Raw genomic sequence first — 22,021 nt, 5'->3', positions numbered from 1 at the left:
AGCTGCTCATCAAACATCTCATTCCAAAATCATAGGCGTTAATTTGGAGTTGGTCCCCCTTTTGCTGCTATAACAGCCTCCACTCTTCTGGGAAGGCTTTCCACTAGATGTTGGAACATTTTTGCACGGACTTGCTTCCATTCAACAACAAGAGCATTAGTGAGGTCAGGCACTGATGTTGGGCGATTGGGCCTGGCTCATAGTCGGCGTTCCAGTTCATCCCAAAGGTGTTTGATGGGGTTAAGGTCAGGGCTCTGTGCAGGCCAGTCAAGTTCGTTCACACCGATCTTGACAAATCATTTCTGTACGGAACTTGCTTTGTGCAAAGGAGCGTTGTCATGCTGAAACAGGAAATGGCCTTCCCCAAACTGTTGCCACAAAGTTGGAAGCACAGAATCCACGAGAATGTCATTATATATTGTAGCATTAAGGGCCATAGCCCAAACCATGAAAAACAGCCCCAGACCATTATTCCTCCTCCACCAAACTACAGTTGGCAGTATGCATTCAGGCAGGTAGCATTCTCCTGGCATCTGCCAAACCCAGATTTGTCCGTCGAACTGCCATATGGTGAAGTGTGATTCATTACTCCAGAGAGCGCGTTTCCTCTGCTCCAGAGTCCAATGGCGGCGAGCTTTACACCACTCCAGCCGACGCTTGGAATTGTGCACGGTGATCTTATGCTTGTGTGAGGCTGCTCAGCCATTGAATCCCATTTCATGAATCTCCTGACAAACAGTTATTGTGCTGACATCGCTTCCAGAGGCAGTTTGGAACTCAGTAGTGAGTGTTGCAACCGAGGACAGACGATTTTTACGCACTACACGCTTCAGCGGTCCTGTTCTGTGAGCTTGTGTGGCCTACCACTTTGTGGCTAAGCCATTGTTGCCCCTAGACGTGTCCACTTCACAATAACAGCACTTACAGTTGACCGGAGCAGCTCTAGCAGGGCAGAAATTTGACAAACTGACTTGTTGGAAAGGTGGCACCCTATGATGGTGCCACATTGAAAGTCGCTGGGTTCTTCAGTAAGGCCATTCTACTGCCAATGTTTGTCTATGGAGATCGCATGGCTGTGTGCTAAATTTTATACAACTGTCAGCAATGGGTGTGGCTGAAATTGCCAAATCCACTCATTTGAAGGGGTGTCCACATACTTTTATATTTATTTTTAACTAGCCAAGTCAGTAAAGAACACATTCTTATTTACAATGACGGCCTAGGAACAGTGGGTTAACTGCCTTGTTCAGGGGTAGAACAACAGATTTTTACCTTGGGGATTCAATCTAGCAACCTTTTGGTTACTGGCCCAACGCTCTAACCACTAGGCTACCTGCCGCCCCTGTATATATAGTGTATATAGAGAAATAACAGAGAGCAGAGCCAGCAAAACCCAGTCCTACATTTGGTTTTCTCCCAGTTGACACTGCCACAGCGATGACAGCTCACCCCTGAGCTTAACATTATTCTGGCAGGGGAGTGTGTAGCGATGCAAAGATAACATGTACAGACTCACAGACGCGGGGGCTGCTTGTGAGCACCGGCTGGCATGGCATTGCAGATGAGTTTCACTGTGGTGGGCACCGACTGGGCACGTTTGAAACCCTCTCAATTCAGGATGATCAAATGCCCTTGGACTCCATCCCTCATTATGAATACAGAGCTATCAAATAACATAGACATATTTTAAACAGATATTTGCTCTACTGTGGTCCCCGTCTTATAGGCTACGATGTACTGGATATGTAATGGAGTATCTCTGGGTTAGCAGTCAGAAGTCTTCACCAGATGCAGTGTGTCCCTCTGGGGTATTTGACCTCATTTTCACAGATTGCTTACCGGTTCCATCAGGCAGCATGTACAACACTGAGCAGCACACTGTATGCTATCTGTAATAGACTTCCTGTACTCACTCAGTCTGGACCTGGATGTTTGGTTCTGGTAGAATGGCTTTGAAACAATGCCACACATATGTGTGTATGTGTCAGATCTGGACCAGACAATGTCTGGACAGCGTGGGGAGTCTGGGTTGTTTTGTCTGCTGGCAGAAAATAAACACAAAGAAACAGGAAGTTGCCAAAGCAGTGGTAAATATATTGACAGGAGTATGACATTGTCACCTGGCACCAAAACCGCATTGTGCCTAAGAGCAGCCCTTAGCCGTGTATTATTCACGATAATCAGTGGGTTCTCATGGCCTATTGCTTAATTATTACAATGTGATCACAAACTGAACTACATGTTTTCAGATCTTGTAAATGTATTTATAGGCTAAATGCAATGTTTAGAGCATCTTGATTTCTCAGTGTGATTTGTGCTATATTTCTGTTTTAATAACCCTTTTTCCTCCTTACCATAACATCAATCAATAGCTATATAAATTTGCCCGAGGACCTTCATCAATTACCATATCATGATTGAGGAACATCAATCATTGTATGTACTGTAGGTTTATCTGGGGACTCAGTAACATGTTATTGACTGGGGAAGGCTGCTATAGAAAGTGGTCAGGCTCACTCTATTCATTAGACCTCTAGAGCAATTCAATACACCCTCCTCTGTCAACAACAACAACCCAACTCTCACTGTTGGGTAAAGACAAGAAATTATGTTGAACCAACGTAGAATAGATGTTGACTTTAGCCCAGAAATGAACACTGAGCCGGTCTGACTGATTTCATGGTCCCTGTTATCTCTTCTTCTATGTCATTAGCTACTGTACATATTTTTCTATACGTACTGTTTCAACCTCTTCTTTCATTCACTTTAATGATGGTGCGTTGCAATTTCTCTGTTTGTCCTTTAATTAATCTAACTGCTTGAATAAAGCACCGTAATGAAACCAACATGATTAATGCTCTGACGAAAGGTCTTCCTAATTAGAGGAGAGCTGCCTCATACAGTACCTGGCTGCACGTACGCTAGCTGTGGGTTAGTAACTGCTGAATGAGTCACTTGGGTGTTGATTAACCAGATTTTTCCCCGCTCTCTTTCTCTCTCCCTCTCACCTCTTCTCCTCTGCCTTTGCCAACTTCTTCCTTTTATGTTATTTTCCTTCACTCCCTCCCTCTGCTCTCTCTTCCTCTGTCTGGACCTCTGCTCTTGCTACCCTGTGCTGCCTCTTCCTTTCCCCTCCTTCTCCGCCTCCGCCTCCCCCACCAGTGGCTGCTCCTCTCTCTCCAAACTCCTGCTCTGGTTCTGCAACACTAGGCCTGTTCCTGTCTAGTGCTGCTTGACAACCTCTCAAGTGAGTCTATTTCACACAAACCTTACCCCCTCAACCTGTTCTGTGTCCACTGTCTGAAGTGAGTCTATTTCACACAAACCTTACGCTCCCAACCTGCTCTGTGTCCACTGTCTGAAGTGAGTCTATTTCACAGAACCCCCCCCCCCCCCCCAACCTGCTCTGTGTCCACTGTCTGAAGTGAGTCTATTTGGAAATCTCTCTTGCATGTTAGTTCAGATTACATGCATGACTTGCAGGGCCCTGTATTTTGGACAATCATGCTTGGATTTGAACATTTACTGAAAACTTTTTCATCAAACTGTCCTCTTTCTTTTTATGTCAGATGGTCCAGCACCATCCTCAGACAATGCCTTTTATTTTTTGTGTATTTCTCATTTCTGGATAAGTCTTAAAATACAGGATAAAATTGTTCTCTGTCACATGATTGTGCAAAACATAGGGCCCTTATGATGTGTGATTTAGGGGGCCGTTAGCATAGCGGTTAAGAGTGTTGGGCCAGTAACCAAAACGTTTTTGGTTTGAATCCCCAAGCCAACCAGTTGAAAAATCTGAATGTAAGTCTTTCTGGAAAAGAGTGTCAGCTAAATGATTAAAAGAGGATGTGCATCGATTTAATGGTCAATTGCCTGTTTTTATGTCCAATTGCACAATTACATTATCATTATCTGTATTTCAAGAAGGATGTTGATCATGTGTATGGCATCCGTTCTGTGTGTGCTTGCGTGCCCACCTCTCCATATCTTGATAGAGTTTTTAATTACCGGCCAGTCAGCCAGATTGCCCGTTGAGCCTGTTGAGCAGCTGAATAGGCCTGACTGATCACTTGTTGTTAATCTGATTCTGGCCCCTGATACAGTATAATCCAATGGGAGCTATCTGCTCCTTAATACACAGGTGTTTGATTAGATTGTAATATAAACTCTATATCAATGGAGTCCCTCAGTGCAAGATACAGTATTATGCATTCATTTTTACTGTTCATGTTTACAAGTGATGTTTATTGTGAATTAGGCTCAGGGTGGCAGGTAGTCTTGTGGTTAGAGCGGTGGACCAGTATCCCCAAGCCAACAATGTGAAAATCTGTTGATGTACCCTTGAGCAAGGCACTTAACCATACTGTAATTTACTCCAGGGATGCCATACTACTATGGCTGACCCTGTAAAACACATTTCACTGCACCTACCTGGTGTTTGTTATAATAAAACATGTTTATTTTTGCATGCAGTACTTCTTGTGCAGGTTGCTGGAAGAGAAGAGCCCTGCTGTACTGTAGTGTTGAAGCTTGGTGAGATACTGTATGTGGTTGTCCCACCTAGCTTTCTTAAGATGAATGCACTAACTGCAAGTTGCTCTGGATAAAGATGACTAAAATCTAAATGTATTATTGTGTCGAAGCTTAAAACTGTTTTTGCTTCTGGAATGATACAAAGAAACTCAATTCAAAATAATGTTATGAATAGCCAGGACAAGAATTATATCACTGCCTAACTCAACAGCAGTCCTTACAGTCTCAGAATAAGAGATGATTGCGATAATTAAAGTCTGCTCACAGAACGGTGGTGCACAATACTGTGTTTCTCACTATCATTTAAGAAACAGATCTCCAGAAGACAGAACACCAGCCTTGAATAGGACACGCTGGAACAGACATACGTCAACATAGAGCAGATCAGTTATTCCATTGTACGGGCAATTGTTCTTGTATTGTTTAGATAACCAGGTTTGGGTAGGTTACTTTTTAAATGTAAGCCATTACAGCTACCTGTCTAAAATTGTAATTTATTTATCTAGGCAAGTCAGTTAAGAACAAATTCTTATTTACTATGACGGCCTACTGGGGACTGTCACCTCCTGACCAGTAAAAGGGGTTATTTGTCATTATAGTTGGTCAGGGCGTGGCAGGGGGGTGTTTGTTTTGTGTGTTTGGGTATTTTGGGTTTAGGTTCTAGTTTTCCTATTTCTATGTTTAAATCTAGCTTTTCTATTTCTGTGAGTTTTGGCAATGACCTCCAATTAGAGGCAGCTGGTGTTTTTTTCTCTCTAATTGGATGCCATATTTAGTTGTGTTTGTTTTCACTTGTGTTTGTGGGTGGTTGTTTCTAGTATAGTCTGTGCACCTTACTGGACTGTTTTTGTCGTTTGTTTTGTTTAAGTGTTTTTTCCTTTAATAAAATAAGAAGATGAGCACTTTACCCGCTGCGTTTTGTTCCCCCTTCAACGACGTTTATGACAGGAACAGTGGGTTAACTGCCTTGTTCAGGGGCAGAACGACAAATTTTTACCTTGTCAGCTCGGGGATTCGATCCAGCAACCTTTTGGTTACTGACCGAACACTCTAACCACCTGCCGCCCACAGTAATTTACATTTTGTATTTTTTTACATTTTTATTTCACCTTTGTTTAACCAGGTAGGCCAGTTGAGAACAAGTTCTCATTTACAACTGCGACCTGGCCAAGATAAAGCTAAGCAGTGCGACACAAACAACACAGTTACACATGGGATAAACAAACGTACAGTCAATAACACAATAGAACAATCTATATACAGTGTGTGCACATGTAGTAATATTAGGGAGGTAAGGCAAAAAATAGGCCATAGTGGCAAAATAATTGCAATTCAGCAATTAATCACTGGAGTGACAGATGTGCAGAATATGAATGTGCAAGTAGAGATACTGGGGTGCAAAGGAGCAAAAAAATAAATAACAATATGGGGATGATGTAGTGGGCTATTTACAGATGGGCTATGTACATGTGCAATGATCGGTAAGCTGCTTTGACAGCTGATACTTAAAGTTATTAAGGGAGATATAAGACTCCAGCTTCAGTGATTTTTGCAATTCGTTCCAGTCATTGGCAGCAGAGAACTGGAAGGAAAGGCGGCCAAAGGGAGAGTTGGCTTTGGGGATGACCAGTGAAATATTCCTCCGCTGGAGCGTGTGCTACGGCTGGGTGCTGCTATTTTAACCAGTGAGCTGAGATAAGGTGGGGCTTTACCTAGCAAAGACTTATAGATGACCTGGAGCCAGTGGGTTTGGCGACTAATTACATTTTGGATTACCTTAACTAGTGATGTAATCTGATTACTTTCAGTTACTTCACCCGTAAAACAGGAGAAAAAAATTATTATTACCAATTTAACAACATTTATTGCAGAATGTTTGAGCCACTAAGCAGAGCCACACAAGAACACATCACAAAACATTGTGACAAAAAATGTATTTAAGCCCTGTATACCTGCCTCTAACATGCGTCCTTCATCCTTTGTCCATTTACACCTATAATATCTGATCACAGTCAGACCACAATGTGTCTTTTAATCATGTACACCTGTCTAAAAATGTGGACACAAACACAATGTGCAGAACAAAGGATAGATGTTAAAACCAGGTATAAGTAAGGGCTTAAGTAACACAGCAACATGGATGGCGCTAAACACTTATCCCACGGGACACCGGTACAAAAAAGTATGAAAATGTATGCACTCTGGATAAGAGCGTCTGCTAAATGACAAAAATTACAAAAATGAGAAATATGAAGACAACGTTTTTATTTACAACATGCACAGTGTAATCACACATTTAGTCCACCAGGTAGTTTTTCATTTTAAGCAAAAGAAGTACAGCTATGACATTGCAGTAGGCCTGTTCTGAAGCTAGCCTACTCGGATGATTGAAGGCAGAAATTGCTGTTGTATCGCAGCAAGAGGAAATGCTCTAGATGAGCATCAGACATCCTTTTTTGCTGAAGGTGCTCAACTGGGGCACTGGAGGGCAGTGTAGTCTTGAACTTCAGAAACAAGTTCCGGACTATGGGGAACAATTTTTCAAGGAGTCCAAAGACTTGTCTTTGTCTTCAAAGTACTTTCTCACCTCATCCTCTGCAGTGCCACAGGCCCTTTTTGCACCGCCGAACGCAAAAATATTGTCTTGACTCATCAGACTCGTTCTGTGCTCCCTCACCACCTCTTCAGAGTGTGTGTTCTCCATAGAAGCTGTTTCTTGAACTAATGTGCTCCGCATCTCCTCTCTTTCCATGGTTGAGCCAACACAGTCAAAACTTTGGCACAGTAGCAGTTGCCATTTTTGCTTCATGGATGCTTTGCATGGGTCCAAACCAGTGGTCTATAGCCTCAATGACTGCAGTGAGGATGTGTGCAGAGAATGTCGCAAAAGGTACAGTATTTTCTCTGAGAGCTTAGACTTCATGCTTAGGATTGTTGGGGAAAGCCAAGAAAACATTTCTTCTATCACTGAAGAAGATCAATAGAGAATGTGAGTGGCTGTAGGACTGCACTGTACTCCTTGAGAAAAGCAATCTCACAAGGATGTAGTTTGCTGCTCACACCCAGGTCTTCACAGATTTGCCCCAGCTGGTCATCTGTGAGGGCTATGAGTTTGGAGATGGCACGGTACTCTGAGCTCCATCTTGTCACACATGGCACAGTTACTTTCATGCTTGCAATGTCCTCTATTGCCTCTGAAGCTAATGTGGACCTGTGTGCTTTGTTCCAAATGCTGGAACATTTTGACATTGCACTTCTGTACAATTTTCATGATGGACCTTGGGATGCATATTTGTCCACCTCATTGGTGGAGATGAGGTTGAGGGTGTGTGCATCACAATGTTGAAGTGGAAGGAGAAAAAAGTTCCGTTTTTTCCTCTCAGTCTCGCACAAGCCAAAGCAGCTGACTTCCTCTCCAAGGTGTCCTTGGCTAGCTAGCTAGAAATCTGACTAACTAGCTAGCTAGTACTCTCTGAAATCTCCGACCTATGCTGGAACATTGGTGACATTGTGAAGACAACCTGTCTGTCTCCAGAGACTAGCTAACTAAGCAAGCTAACGCGCCACACCTGCCAATAGTCATCCTTGTTTCTTCAGGTTGGAAGTGGAGTCTCTGGATGTTAACAGCAGCTCGAAGTAGCACGTTTTCAGTTAATAACTGACGTTAATTTGAAAGTTAATTAAGAAAACATGCAATCGTTTCATAGACATTTTTTCTGCAAACATCCCTTCTAAATTTGAAAGTAATCCTAGAAGTAATTTACTACTTTTTCAAAAGTATCGGTGATCTGATTACAATATTTTTGCTGGTAACATAACAGATTATAGTTACAGTTTTTTTGTAATCCATTACATGTAACGGATTACATGTCATCCGTTACTCCCCAACACTGTGGATAACAAGCCGTGGGAGATGGAACACTAACGTCTTTTAAACCATAGAGATAGAATCCCCTTCTATGTTCTAAAACATCTGCTGGTAGCAGGTCAGATTGACAGAATAATGCACAATGTATAGGCTATCTGAAAACAATAGACATGTTCCATAAGACACTGGGACCCTCAAGGATAGACTCTACGTGTTGTCCCATATGGAGCAGAGAAACCTAGACATGTGACTGTGCATGGTGATTTTCCAGAACTATCTAACACAAAGGAGCTTTCCAGTAGAAAATTGGTCAAGTGACTTACACAACTTTCTTGAGAGCTTTCTTAACAATTGAGCCAAAGACATCACACACCAAAAGGTGAAAGTGAATACACAGCTAGGGTATTTAATGAATAGATTTGACTGAAGTGGGGACCGTTTACTCTGACAACACAGGGGTTCATCTGACACAATGGTCAATATAGCTCCCTGTAAGGACAGCTTAAGGGGATTAAAGTGTTAGCTCAGCCCGTTTCAGACTTTTTAAAAAAGTACAACCGGGAGGGACAGACCACAGAGTATCTAGAGACTTTTTCTACCAACCACTCAGCTGTTCTCTCATTCACTGGTTTCTTCTTCCTCTTCTTCCAAAGACAGATTGGCAGTGCAGAGTGAGTTAATCACAGAGATCCTCTACACAGTGAGCTCACCAGTTGTGTCGTCAAGTTGTCTGTTCCCATGGGAGAGATAGACATTTGTTTCAGAAATGAAGGAAACGTGTAATGTGTGAGCGGAAAGGGGGGTGCACAGATGGTTGAATTCATTAAGAGATGAAGACTGTATTCCTGTTTCAAAAGCACAACTGTTGAACATCCCAACTCTAATTAAATGCAAACAGACGCTGGCTACTGGCTTATAATACCTTTCACATTATGTCGTATTCTTCGTGTTAATTTGCTGCATCCAGACTTGACAAGAGTACTTTCAGACAACAGCGGTGTGATACTTGACAGATCATGATAATTGGATTGCTTAACCTTTTTTTGTGTTGCTTGACTGACTTTTGCCTGCCAGAAGACGCCCAGACACAGTGTGGTACAGATTGCAGCGCCATTTACAGAGCTATAAGCATGATGGTTGTCATAGCTCTTTGAATGGTACTGCCATATGTACTGAAATACCAGCTCTATCATCCACCAACGCAGGCAGGCGGACATCTGCAACTACAACTCTCAGTACTTGATGCGTATGTATAGAGTATGTGGAAATTTGTTTGTTTTTAGGTCATGGTGAATGGATGAATGATTAATTATGTTAATCTGTGAATCTGCTGTGCCCTTTTATGCCAAGTGTATCAATGTTCAGGAAAGTGATACACTTGCTTTTCACAAGAGGATTGTATCAGTAGTAGCATTGATAGGATCACATGTTACAAGTAGTCTGAAGTGTAAAGTCACACAGATACAAGGTCACTAACTACCGTTAACACACTGTTTACTCGCTATTATGCAGGATTACAGGATAGTTTACAAGATGTTGGTAATGTTGAAATCTGATATACAAAACAAACGTGTTTTACTAGTGGATTTATTAAGACGTGCATGTGCAACTTTACATATTCACCAGGTTTTAAAGTATGAAAACCGAAAGTGAAATCTATTATTAGCTTTAAGAGGAGTAAAGTTATCTGTGCTGCTGATCTTCAGCATCAAGTACCTTTAACATCATTTTTGCTCTGTCTGCCATTGTATGGGTTCTGGAGGACATGCCTGTCTTTGTGCTGGACTCTGAGTAGCACTTCTCAACTGTTAGTTGATCGTTGAATGAAATGACTGCATTCACTTGAACGTTCTCAACATGTGACGGCTCTTATGTTAACAGCAGTACTTTAGCCTACTTGTCATATTTGATAGACATTTCCACTTACACACTTACAAATTGTGAATTATGACAGCACATTTATTTGACAAAATGTAGAGAATATCACCCATCCTCCCACCTGTGGCAACTCTACCCACACGGACTATGACAAAAAAAACATGTAGGCAACATGAATGCACCTGTGAAATGTTTGAATTAAAAGTTGACATATAAGTTCACCTATGAATTGAAGAACACAAGTGCAAGGTTGACATTCAACACATGCTCCCCTAGTTCCAGAAAAGAGCACCAACCAATCAGTTCATAGCCTATCTGATGGAAACATTGTTGAGCCGTAGAGGACAAGCTCTACCACGTAATTCACAGGAAAGGAACCTCTCTCTCTGTGTGTGTTTCAACCTTAACAATGAGTTTCATTTTTTTTATTAACTCCGAACATATGATTCAAAGATGTTTGTTTTACACTGTCAGGGCATCACATAAATATGAGGATTTTTCCTCTTTAAATGGACTGTAGGAAGTGAATTTTTTTCTACATAGAAAATAAAGCACCCTGGGCTACATTGGACGCAGTCCAGCTGCAGGTTTCTTGCAGAGCCCTTAGATTTTTACAGTTACTGGGTTCTGCTCATTGTCATAGTAATGCATAATGTATAAATTATCACAAAAGGAAGTGTTTTATAGCTTGAAAAGTAACTTGTGTATGAAACACCCCACTTTGTTCTAACCATCTGAATCATAAACGCTAAGGCTCTTCTGTTAGCTATGAGCAGGTAAACAGCAGCTGGTTATTTACTATCTTGTGTTTGCTAACTTTTCCTATATGCAAATGCCTAAGTGGACAAAACATTAAGAACACCTTCCTAATATTGAGTTGCACCCCCTTTTGTCCTCAGAACAGCCTCAATTCATCTGGGCATGGACTCTATAAGGTGTTGAAAGCGTTCCACAGGGATGCCGGCCCCTGATGACTCCAATGCTTCCCACAATTGTGTCAAGGTTGCTGGATGTCCTTTGGGTGGTGGACCATTCTTGATACAAACGGGAAACTGTTGTGCATGAATAACCCAACAGCATGGCAGTTCTTGACACAAACCGGTGCACCTGGAACCTACTACCATACCCCGTTCAAAGGCACTTAAATATTTTGTCTTGCCCATTCACACTCTGAATGGCACACATACACAATCCATGTCTCAAGGCTTAAAAATCTCCTACCCTTCATCTACACTGATTGAAGTGGATTTAACAAGTGAGTCAACACTCTTCACCCTTCCCCTGGCTTTTCTGGCTCTGTGGCTCACAGTGATGAGGTAGATGTTCTTTTTCCCCTAGGGGATGAAAGGGAAGGGACTTCCTTTAGTGCTGTCCTCATGTAAACTTCAGGCGATGGGGCCGGCCTGTGAAAATTTATAGCAAGATTTGTATCTGGTTTATGTGAAAGCAAAAAGGAATCAGACTTGCACATTTACAGCACACTTCACTCCACAACATACTCTTATAATCATGTTCACACACAAAGGTGTACTCTAATGTCTTATTCTCATGCCTCAACACGCTCTCTCTCTCTCTCTCTCGGTCACACACACACACACACACACACACACACACACACACACACACACACACACACACACACACACACACACACAAACAGTCCATCTGAACTGAAGAGGTAAACACAGACTTCTCTCCCAAGGGACTTGTAGGTACTTTTCTTCTCTCTATGTTTGCTCTCTCCATGTCTGCTCCTCATTCCAGTCAAAGAAACAATCAGGTCAGGAATGCTGCACCACTGCAACTCAACCGTCACTCAGCTAAAAGTAATCAACCTTCTACCTTTGTTCCATTGAGAGATTCAGCATGTTCACCAACTTTCCTCCAACCACCACAGCTGTCTGCCCTGTGTGTTAGCTAGTCTGAACACCCACAGCTGTCTGCCCTGTGTGTTAGCTAGCCCGGACACTCACAACTGTCTGCCCTGTGTGTTAGCTAGCCTGGACACTCACAGCTGTCTCCCCTGTGTGTTAGCTAGCCTGGACACTCACAGCTGTCTCCCCTGTGTGTTAGCTAGCCTGTCTGGCCTGGCCCTGATTGTGTGCGTGCAAGTCCAGCCAGCGAGCTGTCCGTACCTTGGACCCTTCACTTAGAGATCAATCACACTGCTTAACTTATCCCCATAGCACTGCCAGGCTGGCACTGGGCCCTTTTTGGAGCTCCATGTCTATATCCAGACTAGCATATGGGCATTCTGTATGATGAAGCTCCATGTCTATATCCAGACTAGTATATGGGCATTCTGTATGATGAAGCTCCATGTCTATATCCAGACTAGTATATGGGCATTCTGTATGATGAAGCTCCATGTCTATATCCAGACTAGTATATGGGCATTCTGTATGATGGAACGTCTCATTTAAGTCTTTCTTCAAAAAGATTCCTATGTTAATTACCGCAGTCGGCTAAATCATACCCAATTTTGAGTTTCCATCCCAATATTATACTTTATATACACCACAGAAGACTGAAATATAACAAAACTGATTGATATTTCAGCAACAACAAAAACGGTGTATTAATTATGAAATTATTAAAAATATTAAGAGCATTTCACCCATGAAGCCACTAAGTAATTTGACTGCAGGAAAGGGCTACTGCGACTGCATACATAAATACTAGAAACAACAGTGGGTAGTGGCTGAGGCGGAGTATTAATAATTCAGCCTGCATCCCTAGAGAGACAATAGCTCACTTAATCAGGCTGGTATCATTCAAGTCAAATCTGGAGCCCCCTGCCCGTGACCCCCTGCCGCCCTGCCTGTCCCTCTTCTGGAGAATGACAAGTGGAATGTGAGCCCCAGTGAAATGAAGGGATGCTGTTCCTGCTGTGCCCTGATGCCCTCCCTGTGCCCTGGTGTGAACTAGAACATGTTGGAGTAGATTAGTATATAATAGATTTCCTCTCCCCCTGCAAAGGAAGCTTGGAATTGCAGGATTGCAGATCACCAAGAGGAGCAAGTTATCTGGGTTTTACTTTGCTAACTAATCCCATACAGCTCAGTGAAAAGGCTCCTGGTCCTGAACAGCAGGACAATCTGTAGCAGTGTTTTTATTCTTCACTCTGATGTTCCCCAGGTAACCAGAAAAACAAAATGGAAAACATGTATTGATCTAATCCTTTTTCTTTTTATTGTTGTTTAGTTAGTTTCCCAGTCCCCACTCTCTGAGTCATTTCATTTCACAGTTTATATTTTCAAACTGATGTCCAACTCTTTAGTCATTCTCCGAACAAAGGTGTTCAGCCAAAATTTGTCAGGATGGGCAGATTTATTCTATTGGGCCAAAGTTGAGAAGTTAAATCCCTCTTACAGTAAATAGAGTAGCTGCAATTGTATACAATAATTCCTAATAGAGTTGCCAGCCTTCTACTCTCAGTGTATGTGATTGGCAGTATTCTACAGTTCACAGTATGGAGTAGGTTGTGGTCCGTGTAGTGTGTGGGTCCCTGGGCAATAAGTGTCTATCCCACAGTGCAGCATCTGGCACAGATCAAACACTTGACTGCTGTGGTCAAATCTAAGTGGCTGCTATGCTGTAGTCAGTGGCAAAGAGCCATTATTACCAATAAGATGAGAGCTGAGTTGGATGTCTTTAACACATCTTTGATCATCCAGTGCTAGTTTGAATACAGAGCAGGTAAAATAAGGCAGGTATTTGTAAGCTTGGCCAAGTAACGTTATTGGATTCAGGAAGCCTGAGTATGTTTTAGATTGATCGCATTAAAATGTCAGTCTTTTCAAATGTATTTACAATACACACACTACTAGTGAAAGTACAGTAGGCTAAATATCTGATCTGAGCTCATTGATGTCATAGATTTTTTTGTTTGTGTAATTGTAATTGTGGAGATTGAGGCTACCATTTCAACATGATAGATCATGTGAGCATGCATACATGAGGACAAACTGAAGAGCATGAATAGATGAGATGTACTGTAGTCAGCCTTGGCTTGAAAGGCCAACATCCAGCCATATCGCAATGACTTGAAAAGAATGGTTGGTGAAAAGAGCGGTTAGGTGTTAGGTGTTAATGAAGTCAGGATGAGAGTCAGAGAGAGAGCAGTGGAGAGTGGGCAGCACAGACATCCCAGTCAAGCGGAAGGAAGGTCAGACAGTCAGTCAGTCAGTCAGACAGACAGACAGTCAGTCAGTCAGACAGACAGACAGACAGACAGACAGACAGACAGACAGACAGACAGACAGACAGACAGACACGGTGGGGGCTCTGGCCTATGGAAGTTTTTGTGTTGCTGTAGCCCCATCCTTGGTATATAGAGCTTAGGGCCTGGCCCGTATCCACAAAGCATCTCAGAGTAGGAGGGCTGATCTAGGATTTGTCCATACAATCATATTAATTTTGATCTAAAAGACAAAACTGATCCTAGATCAGCACTCCTACTCTGAGACACTTTGTGGAAACAGGCCCAGGAACTGAGGGGCTGATATAGGGACACAGAGAAAAAGAGGATCTGCCCCTCTAACACAGTCATATGTTTCCAGAGCATTTGATCCATTAGGAGCAGTGTCATCGTCTTCCGTTCAGTCTGTGGTCCTTTCTGTGGGTAGGTGGTAGCACTTGTTGGGTTAAACACTGCAATGTGGCAGCAATTTTGGTTTCTGCTGAATTCCGGAACATTAGAGAGGTCTGAGTTTTTTTGAAGGTACATTTCACGGCCAATTTCTAAGCAGGAATCACCTTTGGTTTGGTTGTTTATGAAAACATCTCCTAATGAGACAGTGATTCTACATTACAGTGAAATATTTAATTCACTCCTATGTAAGCAATTTACTCCAGAGAAATCACTCATTATATGGTTTCCAAATGGTCTTTCTTTATCATCCGTTTGATGAATTGCTGTTTTGCACGTTTAAAATGTAATTTAGTGAGCATGATTTTTAATGGAATGGTATCACCCACAATTCTGCCAATCCAGGATTTTGCTATATTCATTTATTGGAGTCAATTACCTTACCTTATTGAATATTACCTTACCAGTATATGAATATCATTCTGAAACCCTTGGTTGAAAATACAATCCAAGATGCCATTGGTTTAAACAAATGTGGTGTCTGTCTTGACCGATGCATCCGGCCTCATTAAAATTTTGCCCATGTTTAACAGGGAGCCCAAACCGGCTGCGAGCGTGTGCCATCGTGCATACATTTATTTTGTCCCCACACCAAACACGATCATGACACGCAGGTTAAAATATCAAAACAAACTGAACCAATTACATTAATTTGGAGACAGGTCGAAAAGCATGAAACATGTATGGCAATTTAGCTAGCTAGCTTGCACATGCTAGCTAATTTGTCCTATTTAGCTAGCCTGCTGTTGCTAGCTAATTTGTCCTGGGATATAAACATTGAGTTGTTATTTTACCTGAAATGCACAAGGTCCTCTACTCCGACAATTAATCCACACATAAAACAGTAACCAAATCATTTCTAGTCATCTCTCCTCCTTCCAGGCTTTTTCATCTTTGAACTTATATGGTGATTGGCATCTAAACTTTCATAGTATTACCATGACGACCGGCAAAACAGTTCGTCTTTCAATCACCCACGTGGGTATAACCAATGAGGAGATGGCACGTGAGTACCTGCTTCTATAAACCAATGAGGAGATGGGAGAGGCAGGACTTGCAGCGCAATCTGCGTCAGAAATAGGAATGACTTCTATTTTAGCCCTTGGCAACGCAGACGCACATTGGCGCGTGCGAGCAGTGTGGGTGCAATAATTGAATAACATGGATTTCTACATTTATTTTGCAACGCTCGCGCACGCGACGTGTCCGGTCTGGTCAGCATGTTAGACTTTAAAACCACAGGCTTTAATTGGTCTTTGGGTTAATAGGATTCAAATTCTACCTCTACAACCACCCCCATGACAACCCCAGTCATATGATTTCTCAAATATGAAGTGAAAGAGAGGTTGTTTTTGGACATGCCTTTCAATCATGCAGACATAGTCCTATAGCATGGTCATTTGACTACTTTTCCAAAGCCTTGGACGATGTCAAGAAATGTCTCAATTTTCCTCAATAGAATGTTATATGTGTCGAGTGAATGAATGATCACATTACAGTGAATGGGAGTTCATGCTAATTTCTGATTATATCTCCTTTGCGAGGAGATGATCCGTGCAAAACATCCCTGAAATTGAACTCCATATGAAACGGTTGATCATATTGCTTACTCATTTGAGAGTCACCGTGTCCGGAAAAATAGGATTAAGAAAACATCTGTGGCCCTAAACTTGTCAAAGTAAATTGATGGCATGACTAAAATGTGCAGCTCGATGGTTTTAAATCATCATTCTTTATCGTCTCGATTCATCAACATGACACTATTTCAGTCATCCATTAAAGTCAAAATGTCTGCCTATATGCCAATTTGGTGTATCTTCAAGTTCTCATGATGCCAGATGGTGAAAGGGAGTGTTGTCATCTCAAGTAGGAGTCTCGCTGTCTTGACTCAGCCTTACATCCCACTTGTTCATGTCACATCGTATAATTGGAGGGGTATAGTTGTATATTTGAACAGTGTATCTGAATATGGTCGTTATAAAGCACTCTGACTACTTTATAGCTTCCTCACTAATCCTGGTTGACCATGGCCTTTAGGGAACCAGTTAAGGTTTCACTGTAGTTCCACTCCTGTATTGCTGCCAACAACAACCTCAGAGAAGAGAAAGTATGGCTCACCTCCTCAGAGCCAAACCCAATGTATTGTCATCCCAGAGCTTCATGTTAACCAGACTGCTTGAACCTGGCAGAAGAGACGTGCTGCTCTCTTTATGTGGGATTTAAGTTACTCAACAATACCTCTCTCCGTTCCAGGGTTGGCTATAATTTCAACAAAACAGTGAATCCTAAATTAAATATATTGTTATGCACTTTCTGTAATCTGTGTGCTGTGTGTGTCTTTAGGAATGTTGATATATCTCAGAATATTGAAGCACATTGAATGATAACCCCATGTCACTTTGAAACTAATGTTACATTTCGTATCATTTCAGGTATGCTGCCCTGCACAATGGAAACCACATTGAACAGGAAAAGCAGTCGTTGCAAAGAGAGGACACAGAGTCGCAGGAGTCCTGCTTCTGACAACCACAGACAGACAGACAGACAGTCACTTCCCCATGTAGGCTGAGACAGGGACTGGGTCAGAACCAGCCCTAGAGGGGGTCATTTTAAAACAGCCTCTCCAACTGAGAGACAGCCAACTCAACAACATCTCCGGACTTCATTCTTAGTAGCAGGATTTGATTATGGACTGTGGAACACTAAAAGGTGAATAATGTTGCCAAAGCTATTTGATATGAACTTGGTTTTAAGATATGTCCTTCCATATTTCCTTATCTTAGAAAAGGAAGGAAAACACTCCAAATCTCTCTGATCCACTATAGCTCCGTTAGAAGGCGAATGTTCCAGTAAGGCTTAGTGTCACTTAGAATGAAGCATTAACTTGAAATGTTGTAATTTAAAAAATGTAAAGGTCTCTTATCTCTCCCTGTCATTGGTGCCCTGTACTCAATCACTAGCAGCCTACATCATCTGATTTATCTTGATGTTCTGCACAATCTTCAAAAGCCGAAAGGGATATAAAGTAATTGAACACACCTACGGTAAAGTATGAAGTAGTTCAGCTCTTGACCGACTCTTGATGAGTATTATTAGCTGCTAAAATATATAAAGGATCCATCCCTTCCCTGTCATGACTCATCTCTCAGATGTCTACAAGGAAGGACCATGCAATAAGATGGACATGTTTCGATGAAAGCTTTTAAAAGGTTATGGTTGCTGGAGTCATTTAATCTTGGTCACAGTATTTTGCCTCCTACTGCTGCTGTGTGGTAGTCTACTACCGTACTCTGTACAGTACGTGTGTGCATACTTGAGATCATGTCCTATGCTTTTTGAAGTGCCGCTCTCAACATCACGTGTGTTTAGTCCAGTACACAGTAACATCCAATGTCTTATACATGACTAACAGTAGCCTGAAAACATGTGCCAGAATGTACTCACATTTTCATTCATTTTATATTCATCAGCAATCAAAGGTATCCTTGAAATGTATACGCAGCACTTCAGCCAATTTTTACTTGCACCTGAAATGTAAACATTGGCTTTTTCACTTAGGTTATTTTCCTGTGCAATTTCAGAGCAAACCAATCCACTTGCTGAGTCCTTCAGTAGGCTACCAATGAGGTCTAGCTCATGTAAGGTATTCGCCACCAAAGCCAGCATTTAATTTTCTATGAGTCACCAAATAGAGGACCAGTGGTTCAGTTAATTATATGTTCTGTCCAAAGCACTGGGAATATTTACTTTCAGTAAGCAATGTAAAGAGATCAACCAACAGGATGAAGAGATTACCAACTGTATTTCCCCCCACACATCCATTCTGTTAAACACACATTCAATTTAAACTAAATGACCCTGTTGGTTGAACTTCCTGATGAAATGTCCAACCTTTGTAGATATCTGCTTTTGATGGGCTAACAGTACGGTCCTCATGTTTCTGTAATGCAGAGAATGTAGATGACCATTCAGATGTCTCAGAGTGGGGTGTTGACGGCAGGGTCAAGTGTGTTACACAGTGTCCAGAAGCATTAAGCCATTAATCATGACATTCATACCGTCTTCCTCAGAAAACTGAAACTTCAGTAACACACTCCTTCATCCTGTCCTTGGATTCAAACTTTCCCCTGGAGATTCATGAGAAGTAATAATAACGTTGAGTTTTATTTTAGGAATATTTATACTTTTCAGGGGAAGGTTTTTAGTGGCATTGACAGTTCTGCTATTCCAGAGGGTCTTGGTCGATACAAATGTTCTTGTTTTTTCCTGCAGTAACTGACAGCTAAATGTATTTAGAATATATAGGCAGAGCATTTACAGTGCTATACCCTCCCACTACAGACATCAAACCAATGTGTTTTTTGTTCGTTTTTTTTATTCTCCTTTTAAAAAACGATATCTTTCACTGTGACCTCTTCCTTAATTGAAGCACTAGCACTTTTGTAAAATATAGATGATAATGTAAAAAGATTATTCCATAGTCTTCTCATCAGTTGATTGTCCGAGACCAACATGATGTAAACCATGAATAGGTATTTTGATCACTTAAGTTATTAACTTTCCTTTTCATTCATCCTGAGGATTTAATTTAATTTTTTATTTTATTTTTGGTAATACATTCAGAAAATTCTGTTATGTCATTTTTAAAAAAGATGAATATAAAAGTAACTACAATGTGTATAATCCATTCTAATTATATAAACATCTTCTCAAATGATTCATTTTGTGAGTAAGACCGTGCACTTTGTACTAACAATGCAACATAATGTTTGTCCATGAACTATCTTAACCATTTGTATATTTTATTTTGTGTTTGTGTTTTTTAGGAAGTGAATTCAGCCAATGAAGCAGATTATGCATTGTTCTGTCAGCATAATGAAGGCTTCTGTTTCTGAGATTTTAAAGTTTAAATAGTGATGTATTTTTCTGCAAAGAGTGTAAAATGAGTCTGTCTGTTCAGTGGGCAATTATAATGACTTTATATTCTCCATTCCAGTAGCTCTGCTGGCCTATCCTTCCAGCACAGTATAATGGTAAAGGCTGAACATGTATGCTACCATATACTACGACTGATGCAGTCTCATACAGCTGTTGATTGAGCTTTCTTATGTTCAGGATGTTTATAAACCTTGTACATCACAACATTCTATTGCCAGTTTTCAGTGGACGTGGCCACCATAATAATTTCAGCCAAACTAAAAAGTGTGTCCGATCATGTTTTGTTTGTGATAATAGGTACAGGATTCTGCATACGCACTCCCCCGGGCCTGGCGGTTACCATGACACCTGGAATATAAAGCTCTGTGATCGACATGGTACATTATGTGTTGGTGGTTGAAAGTCCAGAATTAGAATACTGCCTGTAGAGATTTAAAAAGGACAACCTCCTGTGGTAATAACACACCTTTCATGTTTACTATAGTACTTTACATGCAAGAGGTAGATTTGAAAGGAGAACCATAAAATAGCGCATATTTGACAGCTGATAATGGGAAGTATGGTAATTCATTGTATCTTCTGCTTTGTCCAGTAGGAGCTCCTTTTTATCCTTTGTGGATAACATACACATACGTAAAAGGTCAAAGTGGTGATATATTCAATGATTCATCTGTTCATTAGTGATCAGAACCACAGGCATCTTCTTGTCCCTGTGGTGTATTCTAACACCCCCAGACTCTGCATACTCAGGACATCTGAAGCCCCATTTATACCTGCAGCTAACATGCATCCTTCATCCTGATCTTGTCCTGATCTTGTCCATTTACACTTATAAGATCTGATCAAAGTCTTTGAATCGTACACACATGTCTGGAAATGTGGGTACAATCAGAATGTGGACATGATCCGGACACAGGACGCATGTTCACACCTATAAATAGGTCTTGAGAGGCTGAGCTTTGAGGTCAGTTGTCAAGAGGCGAAAGGCAAGGGACTGCACCTCACATAGAGAGCTACAATGTAATAGGCAAATTAAGTCAATCGTACATAACTCATCTGGGGAGATATTGGACAATGAGGAAGAAAAAATGAAATATGCAGTTTCAACAAACCATTTTTGTTAAGCCAATTTAAAACATACACAAATGTTGGTACTTTTAAATCTCAACAAACCATTGCCTTTTAAAAGTTGATCTAGATGCAACCACGTCATAGAAAGAGTTGTATCTCAAAGCCATACATTCCCTTATGGTTTGGACATTTTGGTTCAATCCTTTTTCTGTTTTTGTCATGTTGTCCCCATGTCTTCACCCCAGGAACCCCCAACCTTCCACTCTCACTCTTAGGGTGCCGCCTCTGAAAGCTGCCCTGAAGGCAGAGCAAGCTCACAGCATGAATGTGCTCAACAGTAAATCTCCCAACAAGGTTGTTGAAGAATAAACTTTTGTAATAACACTCAGTATTTATTTTGATGGAAGAAAGATGGGTCACTATTTTCATGTCAGGGAGCTATAACGTGTATGACTTTTTCTGTTGCTATGTGACAGCTTTAATAAATGATAATGAATGATAATTGAAGACGGAGAGATGTTACTAATCCCTGGCTTCAGGTTTCCTTTTGGTGTCACCTGGCTCTGATAGAGAGCATGCTAGTAATTTACATTGCAGATAATAATGTCCTTCAAGCACTCCATAAACAATTACTGTTAGCTCCAAATGCTAAGCATTCAAAGTCTCTCCCTCTCTTTCCACAGAATCAATGAGGGAGGGATTGGAGTGTTCATTGGCTGCCTGGCTTGTTATATAATAGTGAATAGAGCAGGTAACATAGGTTGGGACCTTTTGCCCTTTTACCATAAGCAATGGCACTCAGTTCCAGTCCCTGGGGCACAGTTAGAATACAGTCTGTTGATTCAGAAAGCCAGAGCTCATTTCTCCTTCAGCCAATACAAGATAAATAGAATGCGTCACTTCCAACCTCTCAGTACACTGGGAATGCATCTGACTGAGAGTCCTTAGAAAAAGCATACCTCATGTACCAGGTAAAATCAAACTTACGTGTGTTCCTCTTATCATGTTCTACATTGGAGTCCCATGGGTCAATAATTATGCTAGTCATGTTAGCATAACGTCACATTAATGTCACCTTAGGT

General features: G+C 41.4%; 1 protein-coding gene across 2 annotated transcripts in view; it reads left to right on the top strand.

Moving 5' to 3' along the window:
* The window catches only part of htr4 (5-hydroxytryptamine receptor 4), a 105,301-nt gene extending 83,855 nt beyond the window's left edge, over positions 1-21,446 (top strand). For both annotated transcript variants that reach the window (XM_029771407.1, XM_029771406.1), the window contains one exon: positions 17,363-21,446. In XM_029771407.1, coding sequence (XP_029627267.1) covers positions 17,363-17,453 — 91 coding nt within the window. In that variant the 3' untranslated portion in view covers positions 17,454-21,446. The remainder of the gene's footprint in view (positions 1-17,362) is intronic.
* The last annotated feature ends 575 nt before the right edge of the window (positions 21,447-22,021 follow it).

Source organism: Salmo trutta, chromosome 13 (assembly GCF_901001165.1).
Source record: "Salmo trutta chromosome 13, fSalTru1.1, whole genome shotgun sequence".
Taxonomy (NCBI): domain Eukaryota; kingdom Metazoa; phylum Chordata; class Actinopteri; order Salmoniformes; family Salmonidae; genus Salmo; species Salmo trutta.
The sequence above is the reverse complement of the archived record's forward strand: the minus strand, read 5'-3'. Positions and strand labels throughout refer to the sequence as shown.